Source organism: Hyalella azteca, unplaced genomic scaffold, assembly GCF_000764305.2.
Source record: "Hyalella azteca isolate HAZT.00-mixed unplaced genomic scaffold, Hazt_2.0.2 contig10354, whole genome shotgun sequence".
NCBI classification, from domain to species: Eukaryota; Metazoa; Arthropoda; class Malacostraca; order Amphipoda; family Hyalellidae; genus Hyalella; species Hyalella azteca.
The window spans coordinates 1,689-18,355 of record NW_025940396.1 but is presented as its reverse complement, the minus strand read 5'-3'; the positions used below and the strand labels follow the sequence as shown (position 1 = coordinate 18,355).

Sequence of the window (16,667 nt, the reverse complement as noted above, 5' to 3'; positions counted from 1 at the left end):
CCGCTACAATTTCCGCGCTTGCGTACGCATGGTCAGGAAGAGTTCTTTTCAGTGGAAGTTGTGGGACGACTGAAATCTTGGGGGGCAGCGCCCCCCATTTGCAAACTATGACACTTTCCTAAAATTTGTCATTTGCATATGTAACTAGAAGAGTTCTATTACAATGCATCAAAACCTGGAGTTATTTTACCAAAAAATAAAAAAATTGGAGGGGGTACTCCTACAGGCTTTAAATAATAGCTCTTTTTCGTGGGTCACATTATTAATTTTTTAATCTATTAGATATGCAAACTTTTTAAATCTTTCTATTGTGTTACGTAGCCTCAGTATTAGGCCTTTGATGGCCATTGATGAAATTTTTCGATGTCAAATCATTTTTGAGCTTTGGGGGTTTTTGTTAAAAAAATGAAAAGTGGTCAAAGTTACCCCGCCGGTCAAAGTAACCCCATTTCCGGTATATGTGTGAAGTTTCAGAAAGATCTGTTAGTAAATGTGGAAGTTTTTCTGGAGAGTAGAGCATGCTCTAAGAATTGTATTCTTGATTTTAAATTATCTCTCATTAATTTCAAAATACAATATCAAGTTTTTTTTTCAGCTCAAATGTTTTTCCTTACACATCCCAGCTAAGCAAGTAACTGATAGACATTTCTCAAAAAAACAAGGTGGTGTTGTCATAGTTCATGTTTTTTTAGTTCATTTCCAAACACAAGTCAATCAAATTAAGCTAACATTTGGGCAGGACATTCAAAATTAAATACCTTGTGTGCGCCGATGCAGAAAGTGGCTGTCCGCCATTTTGCCAGCATTGTTTACAATTGAGCTTAGAATGTAAAAAATAGCACATTTTACCCAAAAGTATTCAAGTTTTCCAGGCTCCATTAAAAGATAAATTCTACTAGTAATTAACAAAAAATTTGGTACAATATTCCAGATGAGCTTACTTGCCCTTGGAGTAAACTAGAATCTGGATAATTCATTGCGCAACTCTGCTGTAAAAATATGACCATCTAATCTTGTTCACACTGAATTCTAGATTTCCATTTTACAACACTTCTCATTTGATTGCCATTGCTACTGCCTAACTGCCATGATAATAGTACCACTGCCTGGCTGCCATCTGCCACTTGCTCACATCCATCACAAAATTTATGCAAGTCCTTGTAGAGAGTTGAAAAGTCTTCTTTCCAGTTTACAAGCCAGGACTAAAGTAAGACATTAGAAATATTTAATGGCCCACCTTTGGCCTGCTTTGTAAATTCAATTTGATTGATCAAATAAGTAGTCAACTAATGACATTTGTTTGGACACTTTATTTTGACTAGTTACTTTAAAACATTATTTTTAGCGCATTTTCTCATTTATGGAAAAAATTCACTATTGTGCTCGCCATGTCTGTCTGTCCGTCCATCTGTCTGTCCGTCCATGACTTCACGTGTTTGTTGATGGGAGAATGCGCTCTCTGTCACTCACTGCAGTGACTGAGTTATATTTTTTGACAGTGGTGATGAGACTGAATAAAAACTATAAACACTTTCAGAGTTTTGGGTAAAGAGTTAATAGATAACAATTCTAACACCTCTAGATGCTAATAAATTGAGTAATGGAATTAGAATTGTCCATTGATGGTAGAACTCAAGAGTCTCTGTGTGCTGGAGCCGCTCTTGTTGCTGCTGCTGCCAGGCCTTTGTGGGACAAATCCAAATTCAATTTCAAGGTAAGGTTTTAACGTCTTGAACTATGCCAGGTGGTAATTGGATACTTTCTGAAAATTTGTTGGATTATCTAATGTGTGATGAAGTGATGAAAGACTCCTTAACAAATATAAAGTGATTTCAAATAATTTAAGCTAAATATTATTCAAAGCAAAGTGGTGTAGTTTTTGCAGTTTTGCAGGTGTATAATGAGGGGATCTCCAACCAGCTGGTAGGAATTTGGCCCCATGACCTAACCAAAGAAGAGCAAGTGCTTGTTCGGGTCTATGGCAAAAGCACTGAACTCTTTATTGATCGTGGTGCAGAAAAACGTAATATACAGGTCAGTGGCTTCAGAAATTGAGTAATTTGGTTATTAACATTTGTTTATGCTTTAGAAAGCCGTGAAGTTAGCAAATTCTGTATTTTGTGCATTTGCAGTGGTGTAGGTATATGATTCAAGCTCGAATCTCAAGACTAAAGTTCAATTTATTTTATTCTAAAATGTATCTAAATGCATCAGTTTTTCTTCCCTTGAATTTGTTTCTGGCTTACCTTGAATGTCAATTAAGACCAACTTGAATTGTGCAGCGACTGCATTCAAAAGGATGTGGCCCATCTCTTCTGTGCAGTTTCAAAAATGGCATATGTTACTCCTACACTGTTGGAGTGCCTCTCACCACAGATACTGTGATGCAAGAGGACATCCGCCTTGCAACTCTCACTTGCATGGCAGACCTTCACTCCATCGAAGTGTGTAAATCTAAATGATATAACATTCTAAGCTGCATGAAATAGTGTAATTTGTATTTGAAGATATGATTGTTTAATTTAAAGTGCATTAATATGTAGTCACTTTGGACAAATAGCTTTGCTACAAATCTAAGTACTAATTGATGAGCAAGTGATTAACTAAATTCAAACATATTTATTCATACATTATGAGTTGAATGCATTATTTTCACTCACTACTGACTGTCTGGTACGACCAATTGATTCAGCAACAATCATTCCTGCCTGAGTTGTATTACTCTTGGAAAAAAATTTTGGTTGCACTATCTAAATTCTAAAGCATGGGTTTCATGCTACTATAATATTCTGTGCAGTGGGATGAGACCTTGGGTGCCCCTGTGTTGTTTAAAAAAATTCAGCTGTTCATGGATCTGTTGCCGGAATTGCATACTGAAGTTTGCTTCAAAAGGTATGTAGCCATGGCACTTCATGAAACCTTCCATTTGTTTGTGATATTTTACAATACCGATTCTTCCCAAGTTTCTCTGATCTTGCCACATCAGATTTGGAATTTAATCATTAAACTGTATGCTCATTTAGGTTTGCAGTGGTTATTACTTAAGATGCATATGAATACTTCATGCATAGAGAAAAAAATGTAGAATATTTGTTAGGCTCCTTAAGAGCAGATAGATGTGTTTGTCCTTATTTTTAGTAATTTCTGGCATTCAGTGCAGTGCTAGAAGGCTACACCAAGGAAAACATTAAGAATGAAGTGGCAGAAGTTGAGAGAGCTGTCAGAGGTTTGAACTGTCCAGTAACCTTCTGCCACAACGATACTCTGCTTGCAAACGTCATTTGGAACAAAGAAGAGAGGCGTGTTCATTTCATTGACTTTGAATATGCTGCCCCCAACTTCCAGCCTTTTGATATTGCTAATCATTTCTGTGAATATGCAGGTAAATCCAGAATTTGTAAAATGCATGTACTGAGAATTATTTCTAGTTGGCATTTGATGCAGGAGTGGCCCTGCAACAAACCAATTACGTATATAATTGCCGAAAAAAAAATTATTTCAGATTTCTATGGCAGTGCATGCTGGCTACATTTTGATGAGTTTTATTAAAAAGCACTAAATAGATGTATTATAGGGATAGCTCAAATGATCTCAATCCAGGCTAATAGGAACTGGTAACAAAAACAGTGCTTCTTCATAGAAAAATTTTCCAATACACCCTTATTCATTTGGCATTGCAATTTGTGATATGAATCATATGATTGAAGTGTTCAAAATAATTTCGAATAATTTTTACTCTTTTTTATAACTTGATTATTCTATTCTACATTATTCTATTTTATAACTTGCTCTATTAATGATACAGCTATGATGATTGCTTTATTTTCATTTCCTCTAATTTGCTTGTCATGTTGCAGGTGTGGACGAGGTGGACTACAGTCGCTACCCATCTGAGGAGTACCAGACACTTTGGATCTCTCAGTGAGTATAATGGTGTCATTGCAAAGTCATACATACCTACCTACATTATTTTAACTTCTATATTAAGTTGTTGTTTATCAGCTTCAGTGATATCCAGAGGTTTTCTAATTGCAGCTTTTTCATAAAATCCAGATCTGTGCAGCTCTCGGCGGACAGTATTTATGGAAACTGGGTTTTGTAGGTGTCCATTGAGGTCTGTAGTAATTTTAACAGCCGTGGTCTTTCGATTGTCCCTCACCATCTCAGACAACTTCAACTTTGGGCCAAACCTGTGCTTTGCTGAGGAAGTTTTTCCATCATTTTTTTAAAGCAATCATTACTTTTGAAACAGCAATTCTAGAAACGTCAAGCATTCCAGAAGCTTTTCTCACACTAGCACCTGCCATGCGGGCACCAACAATTTGGCTTCTTTGAAATGCAGAGAGTTTTGCCATTTATTGGTTATAGCTTAGGTTATCGACACAAAAATTTACTAAAAATACCTGTGCAAGGATAAAATATCAATTTGCAGAAAAACTAAAACATAAAAATCTGTCACATTGTCATTGTTTATAACATGTTCAAAATTACGAGTGTTTCCCGTTTCCCTCCAACCCCTATACTTTGAATGTGCAACCCCTGTACTTTTCTGGAAGTTTTAGTGTATACTAGTAGCAATTTCCTGGTGAATTACCCTAGTGACGCTGCTAATGTGAGGATGATCGTCAACTCTCGGATGTAAAATAAGATTCACCTTGGATCACGGGTCTTGAAATAAAATTAACAAAACAAAATGTACCCAGGTATCTGTCGCGCTTAAAGAAGCCTTCACAACGTCCCCTAGCGTGGTGGCTGGCAGCGGTCAAGGCACTGGCGCTTGCTTCCCATCTCTTCTGGGGCACCTGGGCTCTGGTGCAGGCCCATCACTCCTCCATACAATTCGACTTTGCAGGGTAAAACTTGTAGTTTTATTTCATACAACTTGTGTTACGTAGGACGCCCGTGTTGGTAACTAAATGCTGTGAAGGTGGTGCGGGCATCCTTTCAAATGCGTGAGCCTGAATGTGGTTGCATTGAACTTACAGTGTGATAATGCACCTTACAATCGTAGCACATTCTAGCTCTGTGAAATTGGAAATGTAGAATTGTTCACATTGTGAAACATTCTAATACACATGACATTCCGGGAATCGTTCGCTTGTTACGGTAACATTTCATATATTTTTTCTGACAGTTTCTTTAGAAAGGATAATCATGCAGCAATAGAAGCCACTAGTTGGCCACATTAATTATTTCCTCACTAATCTTATATGACATTGATGAACCCAGTCATGGCATGCGACGAGAATACAACTACCAATTTTCTTTATTAAGTTCATTTAGTTTATACTTCCAGCTTTAAAACGAATTTCTCTGTCACAGATACTCCGTCTGTCGTCTGAATGAATACAGGCGCCGGAAAGTCGCCTTCCTTGACTCAGCCAGACTCTTTGGACCACAAGACTCGCTGCAACAAGCACAAGAAGAGCAACAAGAGATCAAGCAGACTGACTCACCATTCTCTACAGTAGTGCCTATGCTTGGTAGTCCCCAGCCTACATCTTAGCATTCAACATGCAACAATTATTGGCTGAGCCGGTACCACTTGTACAACAACTCATTAGAAGAGCTGTTTTTAGGACGAAAATTTTAAAATTTTGTAAATCATGCGCCGGGCTCGTTATTCCTACATACTCAGCTTCCCTAGGTTATGTTGGATTTTTTCCTGAAATTTGTGAATGCGCCCATCTTTCCGTAGTATTTTAAGCGGTTTCATCGGTTGTTGCAGAAGCATTCCTTAATGTTAGAATTTTTTACTTTATCCCTTGCATATATTTCACTTAATTCTATTGTTTCCTACTCATGTAACTTTTCCACCTGTGCTTTGTTAATGTCATTATAGAATATTTTTATGAGATGAAAGGTCTTAGAGCGCATTATTTTTTGTTGTGTTGATCATCTAGAAAACTAGTTTCTGCGAAATTAAATAATAATCACGAGAAAATTATTCGTCTTACTTCAATCGCTCTGCATTATTGTCGCTCGTCTCGTGTGTTGCTATTTTTTTTCTATGTACCTTTTATTTTCATATAATTTGTTCTTCAGTTCTCATTTAACAAAGAGTGTTCATTTAAATATTGCAGGTTAGCCCGGTCTATCCTCTGGATCTGTCTTTGACGAGTCTCACATTATCTCGGTTGGTCTGTACTAACTATGCTATCGAAACTATCTGCGTTGTGTACGTTAATAATACCATTTATGAGGTCTTTCTTAATTTTATGGTAATCAAGTTCACTTGAACTAAATACATCCATATTTGGAGTATCTCGTACTCTCGGTCGGTAATAGCAATGAGCATTTACGTCAGTTGACTACGGTACTTCCTGAACCTGAAAAAATCAGTTTCTTGTCCACAATTTAGTAATTATTTAATCGGCGTAACTCAATTGTTGGAGTAAAAGTTGCAACTACTGGTAAACGCTGGCAACTGCCTGCCTACCGCTGTTGCGCGATTAAGAATCTTATGTCCACTATTGGGAGCTCACAAATTCATCTTAATTCGACATAACGGCCTCGCCTCCTGCATAGAGTTCTGCAACGCGCTCGGAAGGCTAGTTGTTACAACGGCTTTTTATTGTCAATTATCGATTAAAGTACGGATTATTTTCTTAATTCATTGTGGTCAAAATCTTTAGAATTAGTGGAAGTGATGACTGCATACTAATTACTTGCAATTGCTATCAAGATAATATTAATATTAATTATTTCTAGCATTCCTGCGGAACGTGCGATTTTTGCATTTCGGTTCGTTGCTTTTTTGTATTTGATGCTTTTGCTAATCATCTCTTATCATCCCTTGTTTGTTTGGATATTATCCAATGCTCAGAGCTCTAGCGATTGTAAATGCTGAATATCAAAATTATCTGACTAGAATTACTATTGTTATTGTTTTGATGTGTTGTTTGACAATTTTTGTTCCGGGCGTTTGTTTATAGAGTTAACGAGTCCATCGCACTCCTGATGCCGAGTACCATTTTTTAATAGCCATAAATTCGATCTTGTGCATTGAATATACTATCTAATCACTGTTATGGAATGCAGGCACATCAACCCTTAAACAATATTATTAGAGCTTTTCAGATCAGATGGATTTTATCGATTGTTGCTGCCATGCAACGACGTATGGGTAGTTTTTCACACAATTCCAATATAATATTTTTGTTTTGTTTACACGTTTTATTCTTGTGCGTTCTTTTTATATAATGAATTTGTTGTTTGATGCATCCCTGTGATATGTGTACTTAATCTGTCTATCCGGTTGTAATTTCACTTGTTTTAGGACAATTATTGTTTCTTATTTGGTCCTTTTTATCCTAATAAAATATGATGAAGCTCCAATATTGTGGCGATATTTACACATCCATCATCGTTTTTCAGAGAGGACTTCGATGATCAATCACAACGAATTAACCAGCATTTCGTTTACTGATCCTGATTTTTTTATACGATTTACGGATGTAAATCGCGGGTCAGCAAAATTAATGACCTGAAACATTTCAAGTTGTACCATATGACTATTGAACCACCGCTATACCACTGGGAGATATAGTAGTACAAGAGAGATATTGTGCCGGCGTCGAAGATTATGCCATGTTGAGGCTGTGGCTCATTGTCGGCTTCGCAGAATTGTCCCAGCTCACTGGGAATTGAACCAGCGACTCACAGCTTAAATCTTAGACTCGCTCATCCCATCACGGACGCTCTGGGTTTGAGCTTGCTGTCGGCATCTCTGTATTGGGCTATACGTAATATATGCCCAGTGTAATTTTTTATCACCAGCCCAAAAGTGTCTTGATTTATATCTGGAAAATTACTTAAGTGAGTCACAAACCCAAAACTTTCAAAGGTTCTCTATTTAATAAAATTTATGCAGCTTTCGTCAGAAACTTGGTTGATTGATTGATTTTCGATCTGATGAAACGATTTTCTATATCGTTTAAAGGGTCGAGGGTGCAAGCGACGTCGTTACCAATGACTGCGTTCTTATAATCTTGTTTCGGTTTCCAACTTTTATTTTGTAAAAGGAAAGAGAACGTTTTCCTCCCCTTTCTCGTCAATGAAAAGTTTTCCCTCTTGAAACAAAACTACCAATGCAGGTTGTTTGCTCATTGGAAGGATGTATCATTTGGTCAACGCTCCCAGTTCTGTATCGTAATTAATCATCTGATCGGTGATGGAAGACACATCATTGAAGTCAAATGATTGTTGTTGCGGGGCCGCTGTTGTGGTCAGAAAGTGGAAGCAAAAAATAACGTGGAAAAACCTTAAGAAATCAAATATTCGATATGAGCTCAATTAGGTTGCAGGGATTTGAGTCGAATAGGGATAAGATGAAACCCTTCAGGGCTTATATGGTTGGGGTTACGGTTCACCATTTATAATATTTATATATTTAAGTACGTACTACATGAAAATAAAGATTTTGTTTACTGTATGTGTGCGTTTGGAATCTATTCTACGTATTTATTTATTATTTTTTAGAGAACGGATGACATGGTTCTCGAAGTAATGTAAATGAAAAATAAAAAAGACTGAACCCAAATAAAATATTCAGTATACTGGCAATAACAAGGAGACCTTGCCATGTAAGTGTTTAAGCCCGCCTGATGAGCCAAGGCTAATCACTGATCTCATGTGCAGCCAGGCAGGTACCTTCAATCATGCACGTTGGCACGTATCAATCTTCCTCCACGCTTGAATATCTGAATTACTACTGCATTAATATTTATCAGGTGAAATTCATTAATTTCCAGCAAATGTGCTTTATGTAGGCACCGGTATTTACTAAGCTAAAGTAATCCGAGCATTCCATTTAGTGCTGTAATTGGGACCATGCAGTCCTTTCATTGACAGCATTCAAGCGTTTCTCATGTAAGAACGTTTGTGGCGATCCAAGGTTTGGACGAAATTAGGGTTAAAACAGCGAGTGCAAACCATTTTTGTAACTGCGGAAAGCTCACCATAGCAAATATATTATTTAATAATTTAAATTTAAAACTCCAAAATAGAGTAAAAATGTCACATCATCATTTTGACATAATTTTTGAGATGTCACGCAATTGAGAATTCAACATCAGCCCTAGCCATAATTATTTTAAATAAATTGGCTTGAGATCCTTCGAGTATTTCCAAGTGCCAGTTTCCAATTGTACGTGGCGCATGGGCTAGTCAAGTTCAATTAAAGATTTAAAACAACGTGTAAAAGACGATATTTTCCTCAGGGACAAGACGGCATCAAGATTTTTTCAGCTACGAGACTATCGTCGAGTTGTTGCAGGTTCGGCTGCTGAAGAAACTGTAGCGGCTTTACAAAAAAGGATTCAAGTCTCTTGACGTACATGGGCTTCTAGGCTTAGTGAAGTTAAGCTAAACTCACTTTAACAACATAGGGAAATTGTACACAAAATATACTTAGAAGATTATAGTTAAACGTTTAATAGTTCCGCGATTCGTTGACGAATCCCGGCGCGGTTTCATGATGACTTCCTGTTTAGAAGAGTTAGTATCTCTCTGACAGCTAAGCGAGATAGAATGATGACAAACGATGGCGAGGCTGGTCACAGGTCGGGTTTTAGTCCCAGAGCTCGGCAAATTTGAGAAAGAGAACAAAATAATCACCACAATGAAAATTATTTTTAGTCTACTCATAACACATATTCGTCAGGAGACTATTTACGTTGTGCCGCGTCAATTGTAACTAGGGCGATTTCAATATTTGACAATAAACTGAAAATGTTCTGATTGGGCTAACACTGATTTTTGAAGTTTAATATTTGAATATTTCGTCCTTAACGAAAAAAAACACGATTTTTCTATGAGGTGTAGTGTCATTTTATCTTCTATCATCATGACATTGCTCATGAATTATACCGCAATGGTCGCTGAAACATTAACAGTTTAGCTACATACTAAATAGTAAGGCTACAAACTTTATTTACGGACACGTACTGGCACTAAATTTAATTTATATGCAAGACCACGAAATCTAGCCAGCCAAGACTTTCAGTCGCTATGTCGATAATAATTTTGAAAAAATCCTTCCGTAGAATACAGCAACAAGAAAAATAAATCTTCTTTTCCTTACGCCAGTTCGAACTCTAAAACAAATGATCAACGCAAGATTTTTGTCGCTTTCCTTCGATCACAGTCTTTTGACGTGTATCTCTTCTCGTTGCCGTGTGGGATTTCACGTTCCCATAAAGGCATATTTCTTGAGCACTCGTTCTATCATGAGTATCGGGTGTAGGGTGAAGTTATTATTTATGTAGCGGGGTTCCCTTTCTAGGTTCATTTTCTCTGTCTCTCGTGCGAGCGGCCGACGTCTTGACTAAGCGAACTCTTGCATTTTAGCTTCAGCGGCCTGGCAATTCGAGACCTTCCACTTATCTTGAGTGATGAATCATTTGAGAAACTTTCAACGGTTGAAACCTTTCGCATTTCTGATGTTTTTTTATACTTTCGATCGGAGCCATACACCTAAGTGGACCAATTTCTATAAATACATCTGATTAAAATTCGTAACTTAGGTTTACGGCTCGTGTACAGAGTGAATCTTGCATTAAAATTTACTGAAATCTACTGGCTTTTCAGTTTTAGCGTCTCTATAAACCAAATACAGAACGCATCTCAATTTGAAATATGATGTAGGAATGGCTATTCCCAGCCAGCAGTCAAGAGTTGTGCCTAACAGGATCATTGATGTCGCTAATTCAGGGATGATTTCTTGAGCATTTTTCAGTTATGCGAGTGCCAAAGGAGAAACTGCTCATAAATGTCTCTTAAAGTTAATGTTCTGTTCTCGATCGAAATACTTATTTCTCAACCTCATTTCTATCGATGAGTTGAATGTTTTATTTCTTTCACAGTAATAAATAATATGAATATGAATAATAATATGAATATTGAGCTTCGAAAAAAATTGCGCGGCTCTATGGCAGTTTTAAAGCCCATTTCAATTCTTCATAAATTTGTTAAGCTAAGCGTTAATAACACTAGTAGAGTAATGTGACATTAAAACGTTCCTTAGTAATTTATTATTCGTTCAAAAGCGGATGTAAACTTCACTTAGCAAAACTGTAAACTGGCCAACCAACTTTCCGGCGACAGTTTTAAGGGAACTTTCCCCACAGTAAACGAATAACTTTTCAATGGGCTGGGTGAACTCTGCCAACAAATGCGAGAGCGAACAACGCCTTCCTGTGATAATAAAAAGCAACTTTGACCCAAGTTCAATTGTCAGCATAATTTTCTATTAAATTAAGTGAATAAAGTTACTTTTAATGCCTCTAGCTGACAGATTTTTATCTTCGATTGAAAAATCGAAGCTATGGCAGCATTATTAGAATCATTAAGAACAATACATTCTGGTTCATAATCGTACATGCTCAATGATTCCGTCACAATCGGCAGAGGAAAAATTGACGTAGATTATTTTTAAACGATATATGTGCAGCCTACATAAATCGCCAAGGGGGAAGTTCGACTCCAAATTCTCGAAATTGCTGTATTCGGATACTCCCTACATGCGATTAATTTTGCAAAAAAATCTACGGGGATAATCCAAATGATTTAATTACCCATGCAAAAATCGTATGCCTCAGTTAAGAGTCGAACCAGAGCATGCATTTCATAAATTACTTGGAATTCTGTGTTGAATTTACGATGGGCAGATAATGTTTTAAAATGGCGCATTGAATTAAGCACAGGCACTTAACAGACTTTAAGGGCCTGACAGCATTGTTCAGTCGTCGCCAGCACACACGAGAAAACGCAGGTATACCGGCTTAAGTTTCTTGGGTTCAAGTGCTTCTCAGCTCATTTCAGTTGCATTTGCCACGCTTTTATTCGCAGCAAGGATGGAAGATGCTGATGTTAAGCAGGCTCCATTAACTCTACAGAACCGGTGAAACGGCCTCAATGTATGCGGGTACTGAAATAAGTAAAAATATAGTGCGAAGCTAACTATAGAATGAATACGAATGTTAAAGCTAAACATTCCGCGCCATATTTGAGTTTACTTATAGGTTATAACTGCAATATAAATTGCATCATCTTATAAATTTCTTGTACTAGTCCTTATGTTATGTTTTTAGCGCATTTTCTCATTTATGGAAAAAATGCACTATTGTGCTCGCCATGTCCGTCTGTCCGTCCGTCTGTCTGTCCGTCCGTGACTTCACGTTTTCGTCGACGAGAAAATTCGCTCTCTGTCACTCACTGCAGTGAGTACTGAGTTACATATATATATTTTTTGTATTCATTCGCAGAAATCGGTTAATGACCATCAACAAACTGTATGTTCTTCTACTAAGGAACCGAAGGAATCTCCCAAAGTATTCTTTACAACGAACGCGCAAATAACTTTTCATAAATAAATGTTGGATTTGCATGTACTGAATACATCGTACCTAGGATTATGTCACGAAGTTTGTTAATTTTCTGCTAGCTGGTTAGTCCGGCGTGACTCGGGCTCGATAATTCATGCAATTTGGATAATTTTGCCCGTTACCTCTGAATCCCGCCATTAAATTATCCCGAATACAATGGTTAACCTAACATTTTTTAGATGAACAATACCAAGGCCTATACTTTCAAAAAAAGTTAAGAGATCAGCCAATCATTGACGGCCATTCAAGCAAAATCCACCAATCATAGACAAGAAAATAGAGCGTAAGTACTTACGTTCACTTAGCGAGTTTTGAAAGTAACGCCCCTGAGATCTAGAAAATCTCGTATCAATTAGAGTTATATACATGAAAAATTTCATTTTCTAATAGTTGAGAGATTCAGCAGGTTATTGCTAACCTTGGCTAATGAACTTGGAGTCTGCCATGCAATTTAATGCAAACAAAAACTGCGGAGATAATAAAGCTTTTCCGTCGGCTAGAAGTTAAAAATAAGGGAAGGTCCGTTGATAAAGGCCAGGGTTGGGTAGACCGCGATCATTACAGCTTGGTTTAATTTAAGATCATTCCTTAGAGAGCTCATGCAACGCGGTCAACGGTGCCTCTCATGGCGGCCTGACATGCGAAGCTGCGATGTCAGGTCTCCGCGGCTAAGGCAATCTAGTGGGAATTCCTCGCAAGATTTGGTAAGAGGGCGATTATCATAGCGGCAGATTGCAGAGTACTGGCCATAGAACGATACTACAAATACAGCAAAAACCTCTTGCTCTGCTGAAGAGGCCGAGGTCTTGAGAAAGAGAAGCTTCGAGTAATTTATCAACACTACTTGAAGATCATTGGAAAAAACATCAAAGAGGTGTTTAATTTTCATGTCCCACCAAATGTTTTTTTCATTGGTGGAAAAAAAGAAATCTACGCGCATTGATACAGAAGAATAAAAGTCGCAACGATCTTGGACTTTAAGTAATTGCAAACTAGCTTTTTGTTTAGATGCGATCCTTGAATTTTCTAGCCGGACCTAACGTGGTGTTAGCTAATAGCTATAGGCTGCTACACCTCTTAAACTAATAGACAGTAAGTTATTGAAATATACGATCATATAAACATCGTCGATTAATTGCATTTTAAAACAAAATGTTTGGGTAGTGTTGTTCGCTAAATCAATACAAATGCATAAAAAATTGAGTTTTCTTAATCACACACTTGAGCAGTCACACATGAATCGAAATTACCTAGTGAAGTCATAAGAATTTTGACTTTCTCCTTATAGGTATTTGTATTTGATGTGAAATTTCGGTATCCTTTTTTACCACGTTTTTCTTAGTTTCGTTTCGTCTCTGTCTGTCTGTCATCAAAAATTCAAATCTTAATTTTAGAGCACTTTTGAAAATCCTAGAAACTTGAAATTTGGCATGCATGCATATGCTGCCTAACAATTCAAGATTTGATCATTAGAAATAATAATTAAAAAAAATTTTAATGAATTTTTAAGTAAACAATAAATATAAAACCATTTTTAAAAACCATGTTTTTACGTTTTTCTGGTGGTTACAAAACTAAAAACAATGAAACAAAACAAATAAAAAACTTTTAAAAACCACGTCTTCTTAACGGACAAAAAAGAAAAACATTAACTCTTACATAACATTGCATAACATTCTACGTAACTTTAATGTTATGTAAGAGTTAATGTTTTATTTTTTTTGTCGTTAAGAAAACGTGGTTTTTAAAAGTTTTTTTATTTGTTTTATTCTTATATTAAATGAGAAGCAGTTGTGCTGACGGCTTTTTCTAACTTTCATTGTATATTATTAAATATTATTAATGTCATTTTTGACATATTAACACTTTACCTACCATTCAACAGAAGTGGAGCCAAATGATTGATCCGAAGAGTAGTACACTAATTGATAAACTCGAGAAGTAAATCGGTCGCAAAATATTTATGTTAGATTTGTATAAAATTTGATGAAACGTTACAATAGATTTTATCATATTTCATAAAATTATTCATAGTTATCTTCATTAAAATTTTCATTGAACACATTTGAAATAATGTGATGAGATTATTTCAAACAATCTCAGCTCATTCCATGAAGCAGCCTCGTGGCTCTGAGTATAAGCTGTGCAAATCCAATGTAGTCACAGTGGCTCGGAAGCATTTATTCAAGCCCCGAATCGTAGGATTCATCGAACAATAGTAATGCTGCTCACTACTGAATAGACTAAGACTCAGAATTCTAGTATGGGAAAACCGAAATACACTAACATAAGTGAATGGTTGTCTGTTATGCGGCATCATCCTCATAGACAAATGCATTAAACTATTGGCGTTAAGCGCATAATATCCTCCCCAATGATTAACATATTGGATAAGTGAAATTAAGAACATAATGAAACAAAAATCTATTTATAATAGGATGTATTTCTGTGTCATGTATGAATTACGAAAGATTTATCCTGCTAATTGAAGACGAACGTTGCAATATAAGTAAAACTTCAACAGGAACCATCCGAAGACAAGTGAGATCTTTGAAGATTTTCGATCTCAGCGGATCTCAGAGGCGTGAGCGGACAGAGTTGAGTGCGTCGCCTGGAGTTAGTAGTCCAGTAGACGTCGTGGCGGCAAGTCGGGGGTTCTTGGTAGTATCCTGGCTACGAGTCCGACGACCTCTTGCATCACAAGTCGGTTTTGCTGGAACGCACGTGCTTATCCTAAATCCTGGAGGCATTGGAGTTTTGAGATTCTATTGTGAGGCTTAATATTTCATTGTGGTAATGTACATATTTTATTACTGTGTTATTGTTATTATAATCACGTTTCAGTGATTATTTGGAAGTATTGAAATTGTATCGGTCATGGAAAGGAAAATTAGTGTGGCAGATATTGCCTAAAAAGCACGTGCTGATTTATTGTGTTAATTTTGTTGTACAGTGTGAACGTGTTAGATAGGCGAATTTTTGCATTAATTTTGAAACAAAGACTGTAAAGAAAATACACTTTAAAAATAGGTGTAAAAATAAAATTACTTGTGAAAATAATTGATAAACTTTTATTATTTAGAGCCTGTAATATATTTTGCTAATCAGAGAAATGCCAGATAGGTTTATTTTCATATGAATCAAGTGCCATTTTTAATGAAAAATTATATTCAAATCATAGGAGTGTTTAAGTCGTGTTAATGCAGCAATGTTACAATCATTTATATTTATGAAGCCGTGGCATAAAGCGAGATGTCCAAACTCGATTTACAGGCTAGATTGTATTCCATCTTATTTTTGATCAAAAATAATAAGCCAATTAAGTTCTAAATGAATTTCATCCAGTCTTCGCTTGAAAAAAATTGTATTTCCCAAAGAATTCAATTTCATATTAATTTTAGGGTGATAGAGTTTTCAATTATTTCAATTTCCTGGCCTCGAGTGCAAAAAATTTAGAAAAAAATCTTTCATTAGCTTCTTTACATTTATTTATGTTTCACGTAAAAACCCCAAAGACAAGTTAAGATTAAACAATTTAAATTATTCAGTCGTGAACAGGAAACGACTTTGTTTCTGAATCAGCAGAACGCTGCAAGGCGCAGCCAGCGTCAAGCTAAAGTCTAAAAATATGTGTAAAAAGCGAATTTTCCGAACGTGCGCATCTTCTTACTTAAGCCGCAGATAAAAAACATAGTTGGAGGAGTATGAAAATATCGTAAGAGATTATCCACTTTGGAAAATTATGAATCAATACATTGAACCTTCTAAATGTTCCAAACTCTAATTCTGGAACACTACGGTCACAAGATGCACTCTGCCAGATTGTTCATGCGTCGGTCAGTTCCAATTTACGCGATGTCATTGCCATAAGCTTTCATTCATTTTGCCCTTATGGGGTCTGAGCCTGAATGATCTCTCCTCCATGCCATACATTTCATTCAAACTTCTGCTGTTATTTACTGTTATTTATATTTCGATGGTATTTCACGGCCTTGAATAGAATTTTGACAAAAAATTCCTCCATCAATCAAAGGCCAAATGACATTTTTTCTTGAAAGCCGCGCTACATGCACTGAAAAATTGGTATAGTAGTACCTACCTTATGTTCTCAGTTTTCAGCTTGAAAATTTGCTGTTATTTTAACCTTTTGTTATATTTTCGCACGAGAGTAACTGTCCCCAAACCAATATGTTGATTGTGTTTGCCAATTACCGAAGCACACACGCAAACTAGACGCAAGTTGTATGGGATATATTTGTGAATGTTTATCACGATTTTTCA

General features: G+C 36.5%; 1 protein-coding gene across 1 annotated transcript; it reads left to right on the top strand.

Moving 5' to 3' along the window:
• The first annotated feature begins 1,537 nt into the window (after window positions 1-1,537).
• On the top strand, window positions 1,538-7,295 carry LOC108673037 (probable ethanolamine kinase). Its single transcript, XM_018160809.1, has 8 exons — window positions 1,538-1,714; window positions 1,894-2,034; window positions 2,283-2,444; window positions 2,798-2,892; window positions 3,156-3,382; window positions 3,858-3,921; window positions 4,704-4,853; window positions 5,323-7,295. The coding sequence occupies exons 1-8, from the start codon at window positions 1,601-1,603 to the stop codon at window positions 5,504-5,506; spliced, it is 1,137 nt and encodes a 378-aa protein (XP_018016298.1). The 5' UTR covers window positions 1,538-1,600; the 3' UTR covers window positions 5,507-7,295.
• Window positions 7,296-16,667: the final 9,372 nt, after the last annotated feature.